Source organism: Papio anubis, chromosome 10, assembly GCF_008728515.1.
Source record: "Papio anubis isolate 15944 chromosome 10, Panubis1.0, whole genome shotgun sequence".
Classification (NCBI taxonomy): domain Eukaryota; kingdom Metazoa; phylum Chordata; class Mammalia; order Primates; family Cercopithecidae; genus Papio; species Papio anubis.
This window is the reverse complement of record NC_044985.1, coordinates 121,556,291-121,570,951: the sequence shown is the minus strand read 5'-3', so window position 1 is coordinate 121,570,951 and position 14,661 is coordinate 121,556,291. Positions and strand designations below refer to the sequence as shown.

The 14,661-nt window shown below is 46.2% G+C and overlaps 1 protein-coding gene across 45 annotated transcripts in view; it reads right to left on the bottom strand.

The window, feature by feature from the left end:
- LRRFIP1 (LRR binding FLII interacting protein 1) overlaps nt 1–14,661 on the bottom strand; it is a 167,666-nt gene that overhangs the window by 69,353 nt on the left and 83,652 nt on the right. For 23 of the 45 annotated variants that reach the window (XR_002516353.2, XR_002516357.2, XR_002516361.2 and 20 more), the window contains exon 2: nt 10,930–11,016. Coding sequence is in view for 5 of the 45 variants with exons in the window: in XM_003908142.4 (XP_003908191.1) it covers nt 10,930–11,016 (87 nt within the window). In the remaining 40 variants the exon portion in view is untranslated. Of the gene's footprint in view, nt 1–1,053; nt 1,102–4,886; nt 4,905–10,929; nt 11,017–14,661 lie in introns of all 45 variants that reach the window. The other 22 variants (XR_002516342.2, XR_002516341.2, XR_002516323.2 and 19 more) reach the window with 1 other exon arrangement.

The window sequence follows — 14,661 nt, the reverse complement described above, 5'->3', positions numbered from 1 at the left end:
TAAGCCTAAAATGATGGTTTGCCTAGGCTGAATGTAATCATATTTCCGATAGAGTAAGTGTGTGCTCTTTATATTTGAAGAGATAACCTCTTTTATACCCAGTATGTAAGATATTAGGAAATAATTTTGGATTTTCCTCAGATAATTTTATGTATAAGAAACATTTAATAGGACATTTCTATCCTAACCAGGTTCTCAAATGCTACAAGCATGTGATGAAGTCCACGGGGCCAGGCAATAAAGCAAAAGGGACAGGAAGAGGTGGAAGGACTCAGGTAGATGAACTAACGAGAAGGGCCAGGCCATGCTCTCTCGGGACCAGTGGAAAGCACACAGATTATCCCCCTTCCGCAGCCTCCCTATGTGGGTGCTGCTGCTTCCCGAGAAAGCCAGAAAGACAGGAATATCATCGGGGTGAGCTAGCTCTCCATTCACAGGATGGCAGAGGGGCTGTTCTACGAAGCAGGTTGAGAAGGTAAAGGAATTTTCTTACCAAAGACCAGTGGTTTCAGCAGGCACAGCGGACAAGATGAAGAGAGAACCCAACAGCAAATGCAGATAAAGTCTAAATGAGGGTGATGGGGCAGCTGGTCGCAATCATGAGTGAAGGAAATGGAGCATAATATACCTCTCAGGTTCCAACCAGAGCCTGGTGAGCTGCGATGCCAATGGGAATGTTCTCTGGAAAGTTCTCAAGCTAGGGGCGCATGCCCAGCCTGAGCCCTGGTGGAGGGCCCTGTGCTCAAGGAGATAAGGGTGGCTGTGGTAGTGGAGACCTCCCCAAACCGCTGGCCAGGAGACATCAGCAGTCAGTGGCTACTGAACAGGCAAGACCAGGACTGTTTCTAAGCAGGCTGCATTTGGGGATGTAAACAATCAGAGACCAGATGCAGAAATCCCCGGAAGAAAATCTCTCAGTATTAAATTATGGTGCAATAGGAATCTATCTACATAGTTAAACTACGTAAGAATTACATTATAAACCATTTAAGTCTCAACATTGTATTTAAGTGGGGAGGCAAGAGTAAAAACAAAATTATATTCAAGGCCTACCATCCACTGCTCGATGTCACCCCATTTTGTATCCAGCCCATAATATTTCTATAGACAGAAGGGGAAAAAAATTAGGCAAGAAGTGAAATTTCTTAAAAAGGCAGTTGTCTAAGGCACTGTTCCGACATGCATTTCCAAACCGCCATCCAGCCGCGTGGTGAAGGTAACACGCCAAGGCAAAGCAGTCAGCAACACACTTGGCTTCTACACAGGGAGCCGCCACCCGTGCAGTCATGCAGGCTGTGAGCTGTGAAGAGAGATCCTCCCCGCCCATTCCATCCCGGCAAAGCAAGAAAGCCCAGGACGAAGCTTCCCCCGACGAAGGGCCTCGGTGGAGAGCAAGACAGTAAAGCCGGCCCAGCAGCCTTCACGCCCCCTCGGTCAGGCTGCTCATGCCTTCAAAGCAAACACGATGAAGGAATAAAACACCATCTAAGAGAAGCAGAAGCTCAGAGCCATTCCTGTGTTGGGACCTCAGGGAAACTGAGAGAAGAAGGGGAGAAACTGTGTGCTGACACTTGTTCTAGCTGCCTGATGTCTATGCTGAGTCTAGGCCCATGAGAATTCAGACTTTGATGCCTTTGTAGCATGGATGGAGAGATGACTGCCACCCACAGAAGAGGTCTTTGTACAGAAGAAAAATATGCAGACCCACAAGTTACATATGTCTGGAGATGACGTTAGCTCAGAGGTGTCCAATCTTTTGGCTTCCCTGGACCACACTGAAAGAAGTGTCTTGGGCCACACATAAAATACACTAACGATAGCTGATGAGCTAAAAAAAAAATTTGCAAAAAAAATTTCATAATATTTTTAAAAAGTTTACAAATTTGTGTTCAGCTGCCTTCACAGCCGTCTTGGGCCGCATGTGGCCCGTGGGTTGGACAAGTTTGCTTTAGTTTATACTTCCATGTTTTTATCTTGTTCAGTGGTCCAAGTTAAAATGAGAAAAGCAGACTCAGAACGGCTACTGCTGTCACTGAACTGGGGAATCCCAAAGGTAGGTGGGAACCCAGGTCATGGGCCCAAATAATGGGGTTTTGCTTTTCTGCTTTTTATTTAATTTCCAGTAAGAAAATCAAGAAACAACTAACCAAACTTCCATATTATAACACAGATGCAAATTTTCTCTTTATACATTAAAATCTGATAATCAAGAGAAACAATCAGACGCTAGACATACAAGACCATTTTTGAAATTATTTTACAATAACCAAAACATGCTGTTGCTATGTTTCGTTTAGTTTCATTTCAAAGTGTGGTCAGATTTAAAAATATGCAGTTCTCAGATGGTCTTACCTCTTTCTCTTAGAGATGATGGTAAGTAGAAAATTGGAAGAGCAAAAATTAAGAGGGAGAATTTAAAATGCTTTTAAAAATTCGATAATACTGAACTCTACTATAAAAAGGACATGAGCCATATCTTTTTCTGTAAGTTATTCCCTTGGAATATAAATTCAGAAAGGAAATAAAAGCAAACATATCCCAAAGTCATGTCTTAACTTCAGTGTCAGGGAAATGCATCAGCTTAAAGCTATTTTGCATTCAATTAATGTTAGCACCTGTCAAGTTCCAGATTTTTCACGAGTAAAATATGATGCCATCGCTCCTCCCTATCTTGGCTCAACTAGAAAGAGGGAAGCAAAATATGTTTTTAGAAGGATGAGGGCTATATAAATTCACAATAAAATTATTTAAATTCCAAAAGAAATCTGTATTGTCAGTTTTTCTGTTTTCATAGATTTCTTTTTGCCCATTATATCTGCACACTCTATCTTGCTCTTTTCATGATGAAGAACCGGTATTGAAAATCATTCACCTTATTCATGGGTGGTCTTTTTCTTTTTTTTTATTGAGACGGAGTCTCGCTCTGTCGCCCAGGCTGGAGTGCAGTGGTGCAATCTCGGCTCACTGCAAGCTCCACCACCTGGGTTCACACCATTCTCCCGCCTCAGCCTTCTGAGTAGCTGGGACTACAGGTGCCCGCCATCACGCCGGGCTTTTTTTTTTTTTTTTTTTTTTTTTGTATTTTTAGTAGAGACGGGGTTTCACCGTATTAGCCAGGATGGTCTTGATCTCCTGACCTCGTGATCCGCCCGCCTCGGCCTCCCAAAGTGCTGGGATTACAGGCGTGAGCCACCGCGCCCGGCCAGGGTGGTCTTGTAAGTGTCTATGTAACTGCATTTCATGTCATTCCTGGGCAGAGAACGCCCCTAGTAACAGCAAGTGCAATTAACTAGTAGTTCCTGGGTTAGCCAGCAGCACTAGCACAGCAAATCCAGGGAGGGCAAACATTTCAAACGTCAATCGCTACCATGAGCCGGAAGCCATGCGGAGGGAAGCAGGAGCCGCACTACTTTCAGAAATAGCTTTGATCCCAGAGAAACTGTTCCGCAAAGCAGTTGGCTGGGCCGGAGGAGCAATCGCCGCCTCCTCTCCTCCCCAGACATCTCAGCGATGAGGAAAGCCTTCCCTTCCCTGGGCACACCTTTACCACAAGACTGTGCCTCTGCTCCTCCACTGCGGATTTCCGGAGCTCCTTCTAGCTTCACATTCTACACAAATTCATTCTGACAAAAGTTTTCACAATGTATCCCTGGCACGTTAGTGAAAAGAAACTAACGTGACCTAGCAAAAGAAAGGCATGAATGCGAGTGGAAACGACCAGACAGAGCCCCTCTTCCAGGTTCTGGATGAGAGCGTCCTGCTGTCAGTCACAGGCAGGGCTCCCCGCCCGGCCTTGCACCTGTCCAGTTCTTCCCGAGGCTCTCTGAGGACGACGAGGAACGCCAGCTGCAATATCCACTTCTACACTTGGGCCCTGGAAACACTAGCCAAGCACAAGAGATTCTGGCATCTACTTAACAAATTTCTTTGCACTCTTCGGGACAGCAGCTATGCAGAGTGCAGGGCGCCCCCGGGGAAGGCGATCCGTTCTGATGGCCAGCACAGGAATCCAACACGACAGGTCTTAAATTTTACCGCCCGTGCATTCCGAGGGCCTGTGTGCTCTAACCTCCGAAATTAAGTGATCTTATTCTGATTTTCTCATCCGCTCTAAGAGAAAAATACAGTTGTTGTTCATCTAGAAACTAAATAAATTTATAAAAGGGAACTATCACAGATGTTGTAAGTATCAAACTAAATTCATTTATGGGAAAGATTCCCTTGTATACAAATTCTATAAATTCTCAAGGAACTCGCTCACTTCTGACTTCATTTTTGCTAGATCTTGAATCACTGACTTGGTTGTCTTTATTTTCTGTGTCCGGCCTGCCCAGTGTATTTACTTCTGAACCTCAGCTGCTTCTACAAAATATTAGGAAACAGAGAGGCGCATTATTTTATGATCTCTGAGCATTAGGGATGAATGGCAGGTTTATTTTATATCATCACCGTCTTTTTACTCAGATTTTTAAGTCAATATCTAATACTCTCTCAATATGTGGTAATCTGCATGGATTTTTTAAGTTTTCTAATAAAATCATCTTTTTCTTTCAATACATAATTTCAGAAGGCTATCCAAATTCTGAAATATAATTTTATTTTGCCTTACAATTACTTTTCTTCTTAAAGAAACAATTTTTAAATTTCTTGAGGAAAATGCAGATGAGAAAAGCATTCAGCACACAGAAATGTGTCTGAGTGTGGCTTTGAGTGGGTCAGGATGAGGATCTAGGCAGAATGTTCAAACAAATTCATACACAAAGTAGTAAAATAAACAGTAAGAACGTCTATGTATCTTCAGTGCAAGGTGTTATTTCTGAAAGGTGACCAGGCCCTTGGCAAGGAAAAAACAGTACATGCAAGTTAGAAAATAAAGAAGAGCCTACCTTTTGGACCTGATAGATCTATAGAGAAGGACAAAAGAAAAAAGAAATGTAAAATCCAATTAAAGAAGCTGTAACATCAGAATGAAAGGTTCTCCCCATATGAATCAAAGCCACAATGAATAACAGTAAAATGTGAATAAGAAAACACGTGAGGTCCCACTGACAAGAGTTTGTAATTTTATCACTTACTTTACATTCCATTTTAGATACATCGGGGAAATAGGGGCATAGCCACACGAATCTCTACCAAAAATACTGCTATTATTCTAATACAGAAGTCTGTATAACCTATTGTCACTAATAAGAAAAAGTTCTTCCTTCATCTTTAATTCACAATTTCCTTTTGCAGTAATAAAAGTTTAACCAAAAAGTACAGAAATTTAATTGGAAAGTTAACTGGTCAAATTCACAAATAATGAAGAAAGAGGCTTTGATGTTCTGATTCACACAGACACATACAGAATAACAGGAAAATTCCAGCTAAATGGAGTGTTCATTCGAATGTAACAGAAATCTTCCTAAAAGAGGTTATTATCATACATTGACACATTTGTTTGCTTCAGAGGTTTCTCTTAATTTTGTAGTAATCACTAGATAAAACTAAGATAGCTACTCATTTTCATTCATTCTTCATTAAGACATTTGTCATATCAGGCGCTATTGAAGGCACTGCCAAAATTGCGAGACCAAGAAGTTGGCATTTCTAGTCTTATATGGGGGAACACATGTGACTATATCCAACAATATGACTGTAAGAAACAAAGCATCTCTAACCAAAATGTGTATCAAGTCAGTAGCAAGAAAAGAGATACCTCGATCACCATTTTTTCTATCAGTATAGATTCTCCCTAAGAAGTTCGAGGTTCACTTGAATTTCCCAAAAATATGTACATTATTCTCCCCTAACAAATCCATTAAAAAAGAGCTCACATCCTTTTAAACAGACCCTGGAATGCAGCTAGAGTAAGCTGTGGTGGGTTCTCGCCGTCTGTGTGCTGAAAAGAACCACCTCCACGCTTCCCTTGGGGGACACCAACCCCGGTCAGCTTCCTGCCCTTCTCAGTGTTCTCAGAGCGGCCCCCTCAAGAAAACCCTGAGCCTGCTCAGAAATGCCTGTATGCAGGTGAGATGGCTTTTGACCCAGATGAAAACAGGGATCAGGTTTCTCAATTTTTACACCGAAGTATCAACCCTACCCTTTAAACACTGGTCTTCCAAAACGTATTCATTTCCCCTTAATCAACAACTTAAAATGCCAGTGCCCCAAGCTACCAGATTGTATAACCTCCAATTGTGTTAACTGGTTCTAATAATAGCCAGGCCCAGAGACTTGATATGCAAAGAAGAGTGTGAGGCACCTTCCTAAATCCTCCAGGCACCGCCCGAAGATGGCCCTAAGACGTGCAAGCTCAGACCCCACTAGCTCGACTCCCTCTTCCCTCTGGATGCACACACAGATGTTCATGTGTGTGAGTGCACATACACACACATGCACACACGAATGTGTGCGCACACACATGGGTACACTCCTCCTGGCCTCTGCCCCACCCTTCGGATCACATAAAAACACAGCTAGGTGAACGGCTACTGATTCTGTATTTATAGAAAATTCTAACAAAATTGTCTATTTTATGTTTCATATTCCTGTGCCTCAAATTCCGCACCAAGGAGAACTTCAAGGCATGCTTCCACTTGGAAAGTGACTAGGATTATGTGGATCATTCTATTTCCCCCTCTGCTGTGGGTGCCAGCATCCTCAGCGTGAACTTCAACCCCATGGTCCACGGACTCACTCCATCCTCCACTCTTACTTGTTTTTATTTTTGGCTGCAGAACTGATTTCGAGACAGAGGGGTGTGCTAGGAAGACCACAGGCTTTGCATCTTGTCAAACCCGGTTTGAACCTTGGCTTGGCCATTTTCTTGGATTCAGGGAAAACTGTGTCTCCCCCTAAGGCCTGTTTTCCTCACCTGTAAAGTTCGGGAAGATGCCCGCCACCGACGGTAGGTGACAGCCCCAAGCCCACCTCTGCTGCACGGCAGGGGCCCTGAGATGACCCCAATCCCAGGCTTCTCTGACTAGTAACAAAATACACATCTATCTTATTTAAGATCTTTCAATCCTTCTTTTGAAGAAGCAGACATAAACTTTAAACAAGAATGTCATCACCTTGCAAAGGCCCTAAATTCATGAAGGCAGTGTTGCCGTCGTTAGGAACGCGTGCTGCGCTGGGCTGACTGGGCCGGCCCTTCCTCGTCTGGCTCTCGTCTCCCAGGGCAGCTTCCTGTCTGTCACATCCATCCTCTGCTGCCACAAAGAGTGGCTTTCTCCTCCATAGAGCTGCTTCACTCCATGTCCTCACTCACCATCTTGGCCACGTTCATTTCTCTGCCCCTCCTGACACGTCTCCCACCTTCCCAGGCTCTCGTTCCACAACCTGGTAAATTTGGGTGGCTCTGGGTCCTGGTCCGTGACCAACCCCAGGCAGGAGTCTGCAGCCACGCCCACGACACCCGCCCTGTGTCATAGCCGCAAGCCACAGTCGTGAGGGCAGAAGTGCAGGCATCAGTGATGAGGAAGCTGAGACTGCAGATCCACAGAGGACCGTGCAAAAGGTAACGTTGGCCAAAGGTGCTGCCTGCAAGGGACACCATCCCCTCCTCTGGTCCCTGCTGTCTGAGAGCACAGACCAAAACCACCACTCTTGGTGGAGGACGTTCCACCGAATTTGCAACAGGACGAGATATTTTGACCCCTGTGGCCCCCTGAAATATCTTTATGATAAAACCATGCTGCAGGGAGAAGAATTTCAAAATCTGAATGCGATCTACTAAGCAAATGACATCTGTACACGTGCTGAAGAGGACAAACCATGGAGTTTTACATCCGACTTCCCAGACTTCATCAGATGTTCTCTGCAAGGCCCGTGCTCATCAGAGGCGTCAGCGAAGGCTGCTCTGCACCCCCTTTTTACGATACTAAAATTAAATGCCCAAGACTTGGTTTCCCACCTGGAGTAGCAACTACTTTTTATATTTCGACTTTTTGAAAGAGATGGGGGTCTCATTATGTTGCCCCAGTGGGAGTGCAGTGGCTACGCACAGGGACAATCATGGCCCGATCATTGCTTCAGGCTCCTGGGGTCAAGCAATGCTCCTGCCTCAGTGTCCTGAGTAGTTGGGATTACAGGTGCATGCTACCACGCCCGGCTTATTTTTTATTTTTCTTCTCGTGTGGCTTGGAATATTACAACAGAGATGCGGGAGTCCAGCAACAGATTGTCCTTACGTTGTACAATTAAAATGCAACAGAAAAGGGCTTCCTTTGAATCAAAGGAATAAAGGGATGCTTTGCTTTTAAAGGAGGCCATTCACATAGATGATTGCTTGCCTTAATTCATCTTAGTTATTTTTTAAATCAAGAACTTTTGCCCAACAACTTTGTAACAAGCTGCTTATATCAATATGTATATATTTAAATCAATTCTATCCATAATTAAGGATATAATATGGGGCAGGTGCGATGGTTAACGCCTGTAGTCCCAACACTTTGGGAGGCTGAAACAGGCAGATCAAGAGGTCAGGAGTTAGAGACCATCCTGGCTAACATGGTGAAACCCCATCTCTACTAAAAATACAAAAAATTAGCTGGGCGTGGTGGCCGGCACCTGTAGTCCCAGCTACTCAGGATGCTGAGGCAGGAGAATCGCTTGAACCCAGGAGAAGGAGGTTGCAGTGAGCCAAGATCGTGCCACTACACTCCAGCCTGGGCGACAGAGCAAGATTCTGTCTCAAAAAAAGATACAATATATTTTTATCTAAATGTTTAATTTGGAAGATGTACGTACATACTATATAATTCTTTTTTCACCTTGATTTTGTAGAAATCCTAGGTTTGTATTCTTGATGAAAGTAACTTTCGTTACATCTACTGTACAAGAGAAAGATGAAGAAAGGATGACGGATGCTATCATGAAGGCCGAGTAGGGCCCACTCACAGCTTCATGGCCATCTGCATCCTTTGGGCCCTTGGCTCTGCTGTAACAACAGAGCTGAGACACAGGAACTATGAACAGGGCAGGGGGCCTTAAAATCCCATCAACCATGCAAAACCTGCCAGAACAAAAAAATATTTGGGGAAATTCTTTTTATAACTCTTTTACAACCTTAATAAAAAACAAAGACTGAGGTCCTATTGGGGAGCCAGGCAAAGTGAATTAAAGTCGGATAAGCCTCGGAACGCCAGCATTAGCCTGAGGGGGTGGCTTCTGGCTCTGGAGAAAGAGGCGGCCGTCCGCTCACACAGTGGTGTGTCCTAAGAAACAGTGGCCACTGCCCGCCAAATTAACCACCTTGCCCACCTGCTGCCGTTAGGTTTCTAAAACAGATGGAAGGGGCCAGCAGTGTCGTGCACACAAGGAGCTTGAGAGTGTCCACTGAGGTATGAACAGACATTTCTACAGAGACACTGATACTGGGCCGTGTGAAAAAGCACTTGAAATTGTCATTTAAAATATATATATGTAAGCCAGGTGTGGTAGCTCATGCCTGTAATCCTAGCACTTTGGGAGGCCAGGAGGTCAAGGCAGGAGGATCACTTGAGATCAGGAGTTTGAGACCAGTCTGGCCAACATGGCGAAACCCCGTCTCTATTAAAAATACAAAAATTAGCCAGGCATGGTGGTGCGCACCTATAATCCCAGCTACTCGGGAGGCTAAGGCATGACAATCGCTTGAATCTGGAGGCAGAGGTTGCAGTGAGCGGCGCTTATGTCACTGTACTCCAGCCTGGGCAACAGAGCAAGACTTGATCTCAAAAAAAAAAAAGAAAAATTATACATATACATATTTAAAAATCAGTTCAGAATAAAAGCACTATTCCTTCAGGTGGCCTCCGGCACCACTATGGATACCAGAGCTTGAGTGTGCAGGACGGTTCCCAGGGCTCGGTGACACTGCCCAGCATCTGCATGCAGGTTTCTACACGGAGCGGCAACCTCCTAGCAGCAGAGGGCAATGAGCACGTTAGACCGGTGGCAGGGCCCCAACCCTGCAGAGAATGTGGCCAGCTTGGTCTTTGCTGGGAATGTGGCGGAATCTACAACCACCGTAAGAGAATCTGGAAATTCAGGTTTTTATTGGAAATCTTACTGGTTTTAAACACTGGCTCGCCTTTTTACATTTGGCTATGTAAGCCAAACAAGAAAATCAACCCTGGGGAAGGCAGCTGGTTACTCCTGTCTAACAAAATACATTCAAATCTTCTTAAGAAGAAAAGCCCTTGGGGGTGGGCTCGGGTGTGGACAGTCCCTTGGCCCCAGGGCATGGCCCACAGGAGAACATGGACTGAGTGGGGTCTCAGCTTCTTTGTCTCTGAGGTCATAGAAAAGGTCACACCATAACTGTGAGTTAAAGAACCCTCATGCTGTCGGAAATGACTCCCAGCTCCAGCTCCAGATGATGAAAATAACTTGCAAATGGCTTGAGCAGGTGTGTCAACACATTGCTAGCCATTTTCCCAGGGAGGAATTTCTTCCCTGCCTGCTTCATCCACGTGTTCATTCCTGTCTCTCTATCACATAGGAGCTCTAGATATCCGGAAACCTGCAGCCCGTGTGTGACCAACACTGTACAAACCATGGGGGACGTATTTTTAAACAAAACAATCTGGCCAGTTTAAAAACTCATTAATCCATTCTTCTTTTCTACTTTAGTCCAGAGAATCTAGATTCTAGTACAACAGTTAGAACTTAAAGCTCAGACCCTGAACATTTTGGCTCCTTGCAGCTGGAAACAACGATCTTCACAGGCAAGAGGCTTCTAAGCCCCTCTCAGGAGCCAGCAGGTCTGAGCAGGCATGCCTGATATCCGTGCTATGTGCACTCCCGGCCTGACCTTGGGCAGAAGTCAGGCACAAACGCACTCTGACCGTGAGCAACGTGAGTCAGCCAGGTGCGTCTGCAGCAACAGGTGCCTGCCCTTGCACGCTGGGCCCAGAACGCAAATCACTGTGAAAAGACCCAACGAGGAGTCCCAAACGTTACCTCCTTCTGCTGCCGCTCCAGCTCCTTCATGCGGATCTCACGAGCCTCCGCGCGGGCTGCCCGTTTTGCAGCAAGCCGGGCCTCCGCCTGAAACAGATAGAATATCTTATTAGAGGACAGAGCAGCGGGCACCTTCCCAGTGGAGGGTCAGCAGTGATGACGCGGAAAGAAAATCTTGTTCAGAGTTTAACAGATATACAGCAATAACTTCCAGACTAATAGAGTAAAAAGGTGGTCACGAGCAACAGAAATAGTCCTTATAAGAACTGCTACCATTTATCAAGCCCTTACCACATGCTAGGCAGGAACTATTCTAAGAGCTTTATGGATATGATGCCATGTACTCCCTGAAATAGCCTCATTAGGCAGAGACTGTTACCATCCCCAGTTTAAATATGAGAGAACTAAGGCACAGAGAGGGTAAGTAACTTGCCTGAGGTCACACAGCCTGTAAGTGGCAGGGCTGGGCAGTCAGCCTCCCTCTGGAGCTCTGACAGACGCATGGAGCGGAGTGTTAACAGCTGGATGCTACTCCAGGTTTCCAGTTCAATCCCTCGCTTTACAGAGCAGAAAGTGGAGGCGTGGAGAAGCTGCCAGACCCATCTGAGGTCATAGGGCTGGCTGGCATGGAGCTGGGACTGTAATCCCAGCGAACTCCCATCCAGTCACCTCTCAGCACACACGCACTCTCAGCTTCCCCTTCAACACAGCCATGCCAGGAGTCCGTCTTTTCCCAACACAATGTAGATCACAGCAGAATGCTTCTAGCTGTTGGTAGTCCTTCCTTGCACTAAAAAATTAGCCTCCATATAAGTATTTTTCAACTTGTAGCTGTTCTGCCACATTCTGCTCCATGAGAACGTTTCAAATGCTTGAGCAGGAATGGACATGATGCTATCGAGCTTGGCATCTGAACTGTTTCTACAAACGACTTACAAAACATTTTACAAACCGCATGCGTATTCACTGTTTCATGTGATACAACAACCCAGTAAGCTCGATGGCATAAGTGTTACTGAATGTAGGTTTTCTGGTATCAAATAAACCCCACCCTCTTTCTACTTAAGTTTTTTTGAGAATACGTCTGTAATCCTTCCACCAATGGTTCTATAAACACAGTTTTCAGACGTCTTGCATAATGTTTTCCTTTTTTTCTTCCTTTTTTTTTTTTTTCTTTGGGGATGGGGTCTTGTTCTGTCGCCCAGGCTGAAGTGCAGTGTATGTGTATTCACAGGTGTGATCACAGCTCACTGAAGCCAGGAACTCCTGGGTTCTAGCAACCTGCCTCAGCCTTCTGAGTAGCTGGGACTACAGGTTTGCACCATCACAACTGGCTCCTAGATAATATTAAAATGAGACTTGCGAGGTGGCTAGCAAGCTCCTGGCATGGGGGTGGTCCTGACAGGGACATCCATCTCTCCCATCCTAGACTTACACTATATTACAGATGTATCTTCTTTCTCAATTTTAATCTAAGTTGCAAACTGGCCATACTTGATCTGTCGTCTTGAGGTTGCCTGGCTTGTGTCCTCATGAGGAATCTGTTCTATTGGCTTGGCTCCTTTATCAACCCACCCCATGTCTTTCAAATCAAGGGGTGTCAAAAATCACAATTGCATCAAGAGTTTGATACTTTGTTGCCATTTTCAATTTCCAAGACCATAATACATGGTGTGAAGGGCCTACTGGGGCCAGGCTAGGCATGGTGGCTCAGGCCTGGAATCTTAGCACTTTGGGAGGCCATGGCAGGTGGATCTCTTGAGGTCAAGAGTTCGAGACCAGCCTGGGTAACATGGTAAAACCCTGTCTCTACCAACAATACAAAAATTAGCCAGGTGTGGTAGCACACATCCGTGGTCCCAGCTACTTGGGAGGCTGAGGTGGGAGGATCACTGGAGCCTGGGAAGTTGAGGTTGTAGTGAGCTGTGATTGTGCCACTGCACTCCAGCCTGGGTGACAGAGTGAGATCCTGTCTTAAACAAAGAAAGGCCTCTTGGGTCTATACAAAGATCTAGCAAAGAGGAAGGAGACAGAGAAGGAAAGGCATTAGAGTGACGTCCTACAGCCCTACCAATGGGCCAGCAAAGTGACCAAGGCCACGCCAAGGGCAGCCCTTCCTAGTAAGGCAGGTGGCTCTGTGCCATTGGCTCAGTTTCTAAGTCAGTTCAGAGCAGGTATGAGGTTTCAAAGCAGCCATAGCCCACCAGCTTGGGGGTTGGAGGGTGGAGGAACAGAGAGGAGGGGCCAGGAAAAGAGAAGGGAGGCCATACGGAAAGAAGAAGGGGAGCAGAGGGGTGAGATGTAAGAAAGAGGAAAGAGTTGGGGGAAAGAAGGGCACCAGAAGGGAACAGAGGGAGAGACAAGGGCAGTCGACCGAATTCTGGGTTGGTCTCCAAGACTCTGGTGTACACGTCCTGCATAGCCCTCTCCCACTGTGTGGGACCGTGGAATTGTGGGCTGGTCCCCAAGACTCCCACCACCAGTGTACCTGCCCTGCGTACCCCTCTCCCACTGAGTGTGTGGGACCATGGACATAATGGATGACACCACTGTAATTAGGCTGTATTACGTGGCAAAGAGTATTAAAAAATAATTAAGATCCTTCATCAGTTGACTGCCTTGCTCAAAAGAGAGATTATCCTGTGGGTCTGCCCTAATCAGGAGAGCCCTTTAAAAGACAGTCTAGAAGTCAGAGTGTCCTTGCTGGCTTTGAGAAAGCAAGTTGCCCAGTGGGAGGGACCTCAACGAGCTGAGAGCAGCCCCTGGCTGACTGATACCAGCAGAACAGTGACCTCAGTCCTACAACCATAAGGAACTGAATTCTTCCAACAAAAATGTGGCTCAGAAGAGGGGCCTGAACTCCAGAAAGACCCCAGAGTGGCCAACAACTTGGTTGTAGCCTTGTGAGACCTGAACACAGGACCCAGTAGGGCTGAGTCCAGGCTCTTTTTTTTTTTTTTTTTTGAGACAGGGTCTCCCTCTGTCACCCAGGCTGGAGTGGCGTGATCACAGCTCACTGCAACCTCCACCTCCCAGGTTCAAGTGATTCTCCCATCTCAGCCTCCCGAGTAGCTGGCACTACAGGGCAGGCGCCACCACACCTGGCTAATTTTTGTATTTTTTATAGAGACAGGGTTTTGCCACATTGCCCAGGCTGGTCTCAAACTCCTGGGTTCATGCCATTCGCCTGCCTCAGCCTCCCAAACTGCTGGGATTACCAGCATGAGCCACTGCGCTTGGCCAATGTGCCCAGACTCCTGACCACAGAAACTGTGAGATCATAACTATGTGTTATCCTAAGCCGCTGAATTGTGGATATTTATTACACACTAGCAGATAACAGAAGGAGAGGAGGCCTGAGGTGACTCCTGCTCTCACAGGGAAAGTATCTCTGTGAGCTGAGTGGGGTCCCAGGCACCTGCATGCCCACCCACTTCCCTGCCTGCCTGCCCAGCTCCCCACCCTAATCCAGCTTAGCTCTGCTTGGGTCTGGCCAAAGGTCCTTGCAGAGCTCGCCTGCCTGAGCATGCAGTACTCCACCTGGGGGCTCCCTGTCAGGCGTCCCCCCTCCAGACTCGCAAGACTCCAAAACAATGTCCTGTCAGACCCAGCTGCTCTTGGGGGCCCGCCCTCCACCAAGGAAAAGGTTCCCATCATGGCCCGCCTTCGGCCTAACAGGTCTACCCCCGTCCCTCACTTGGGGATAATGACATTTAAAGAATAAAAAACAGT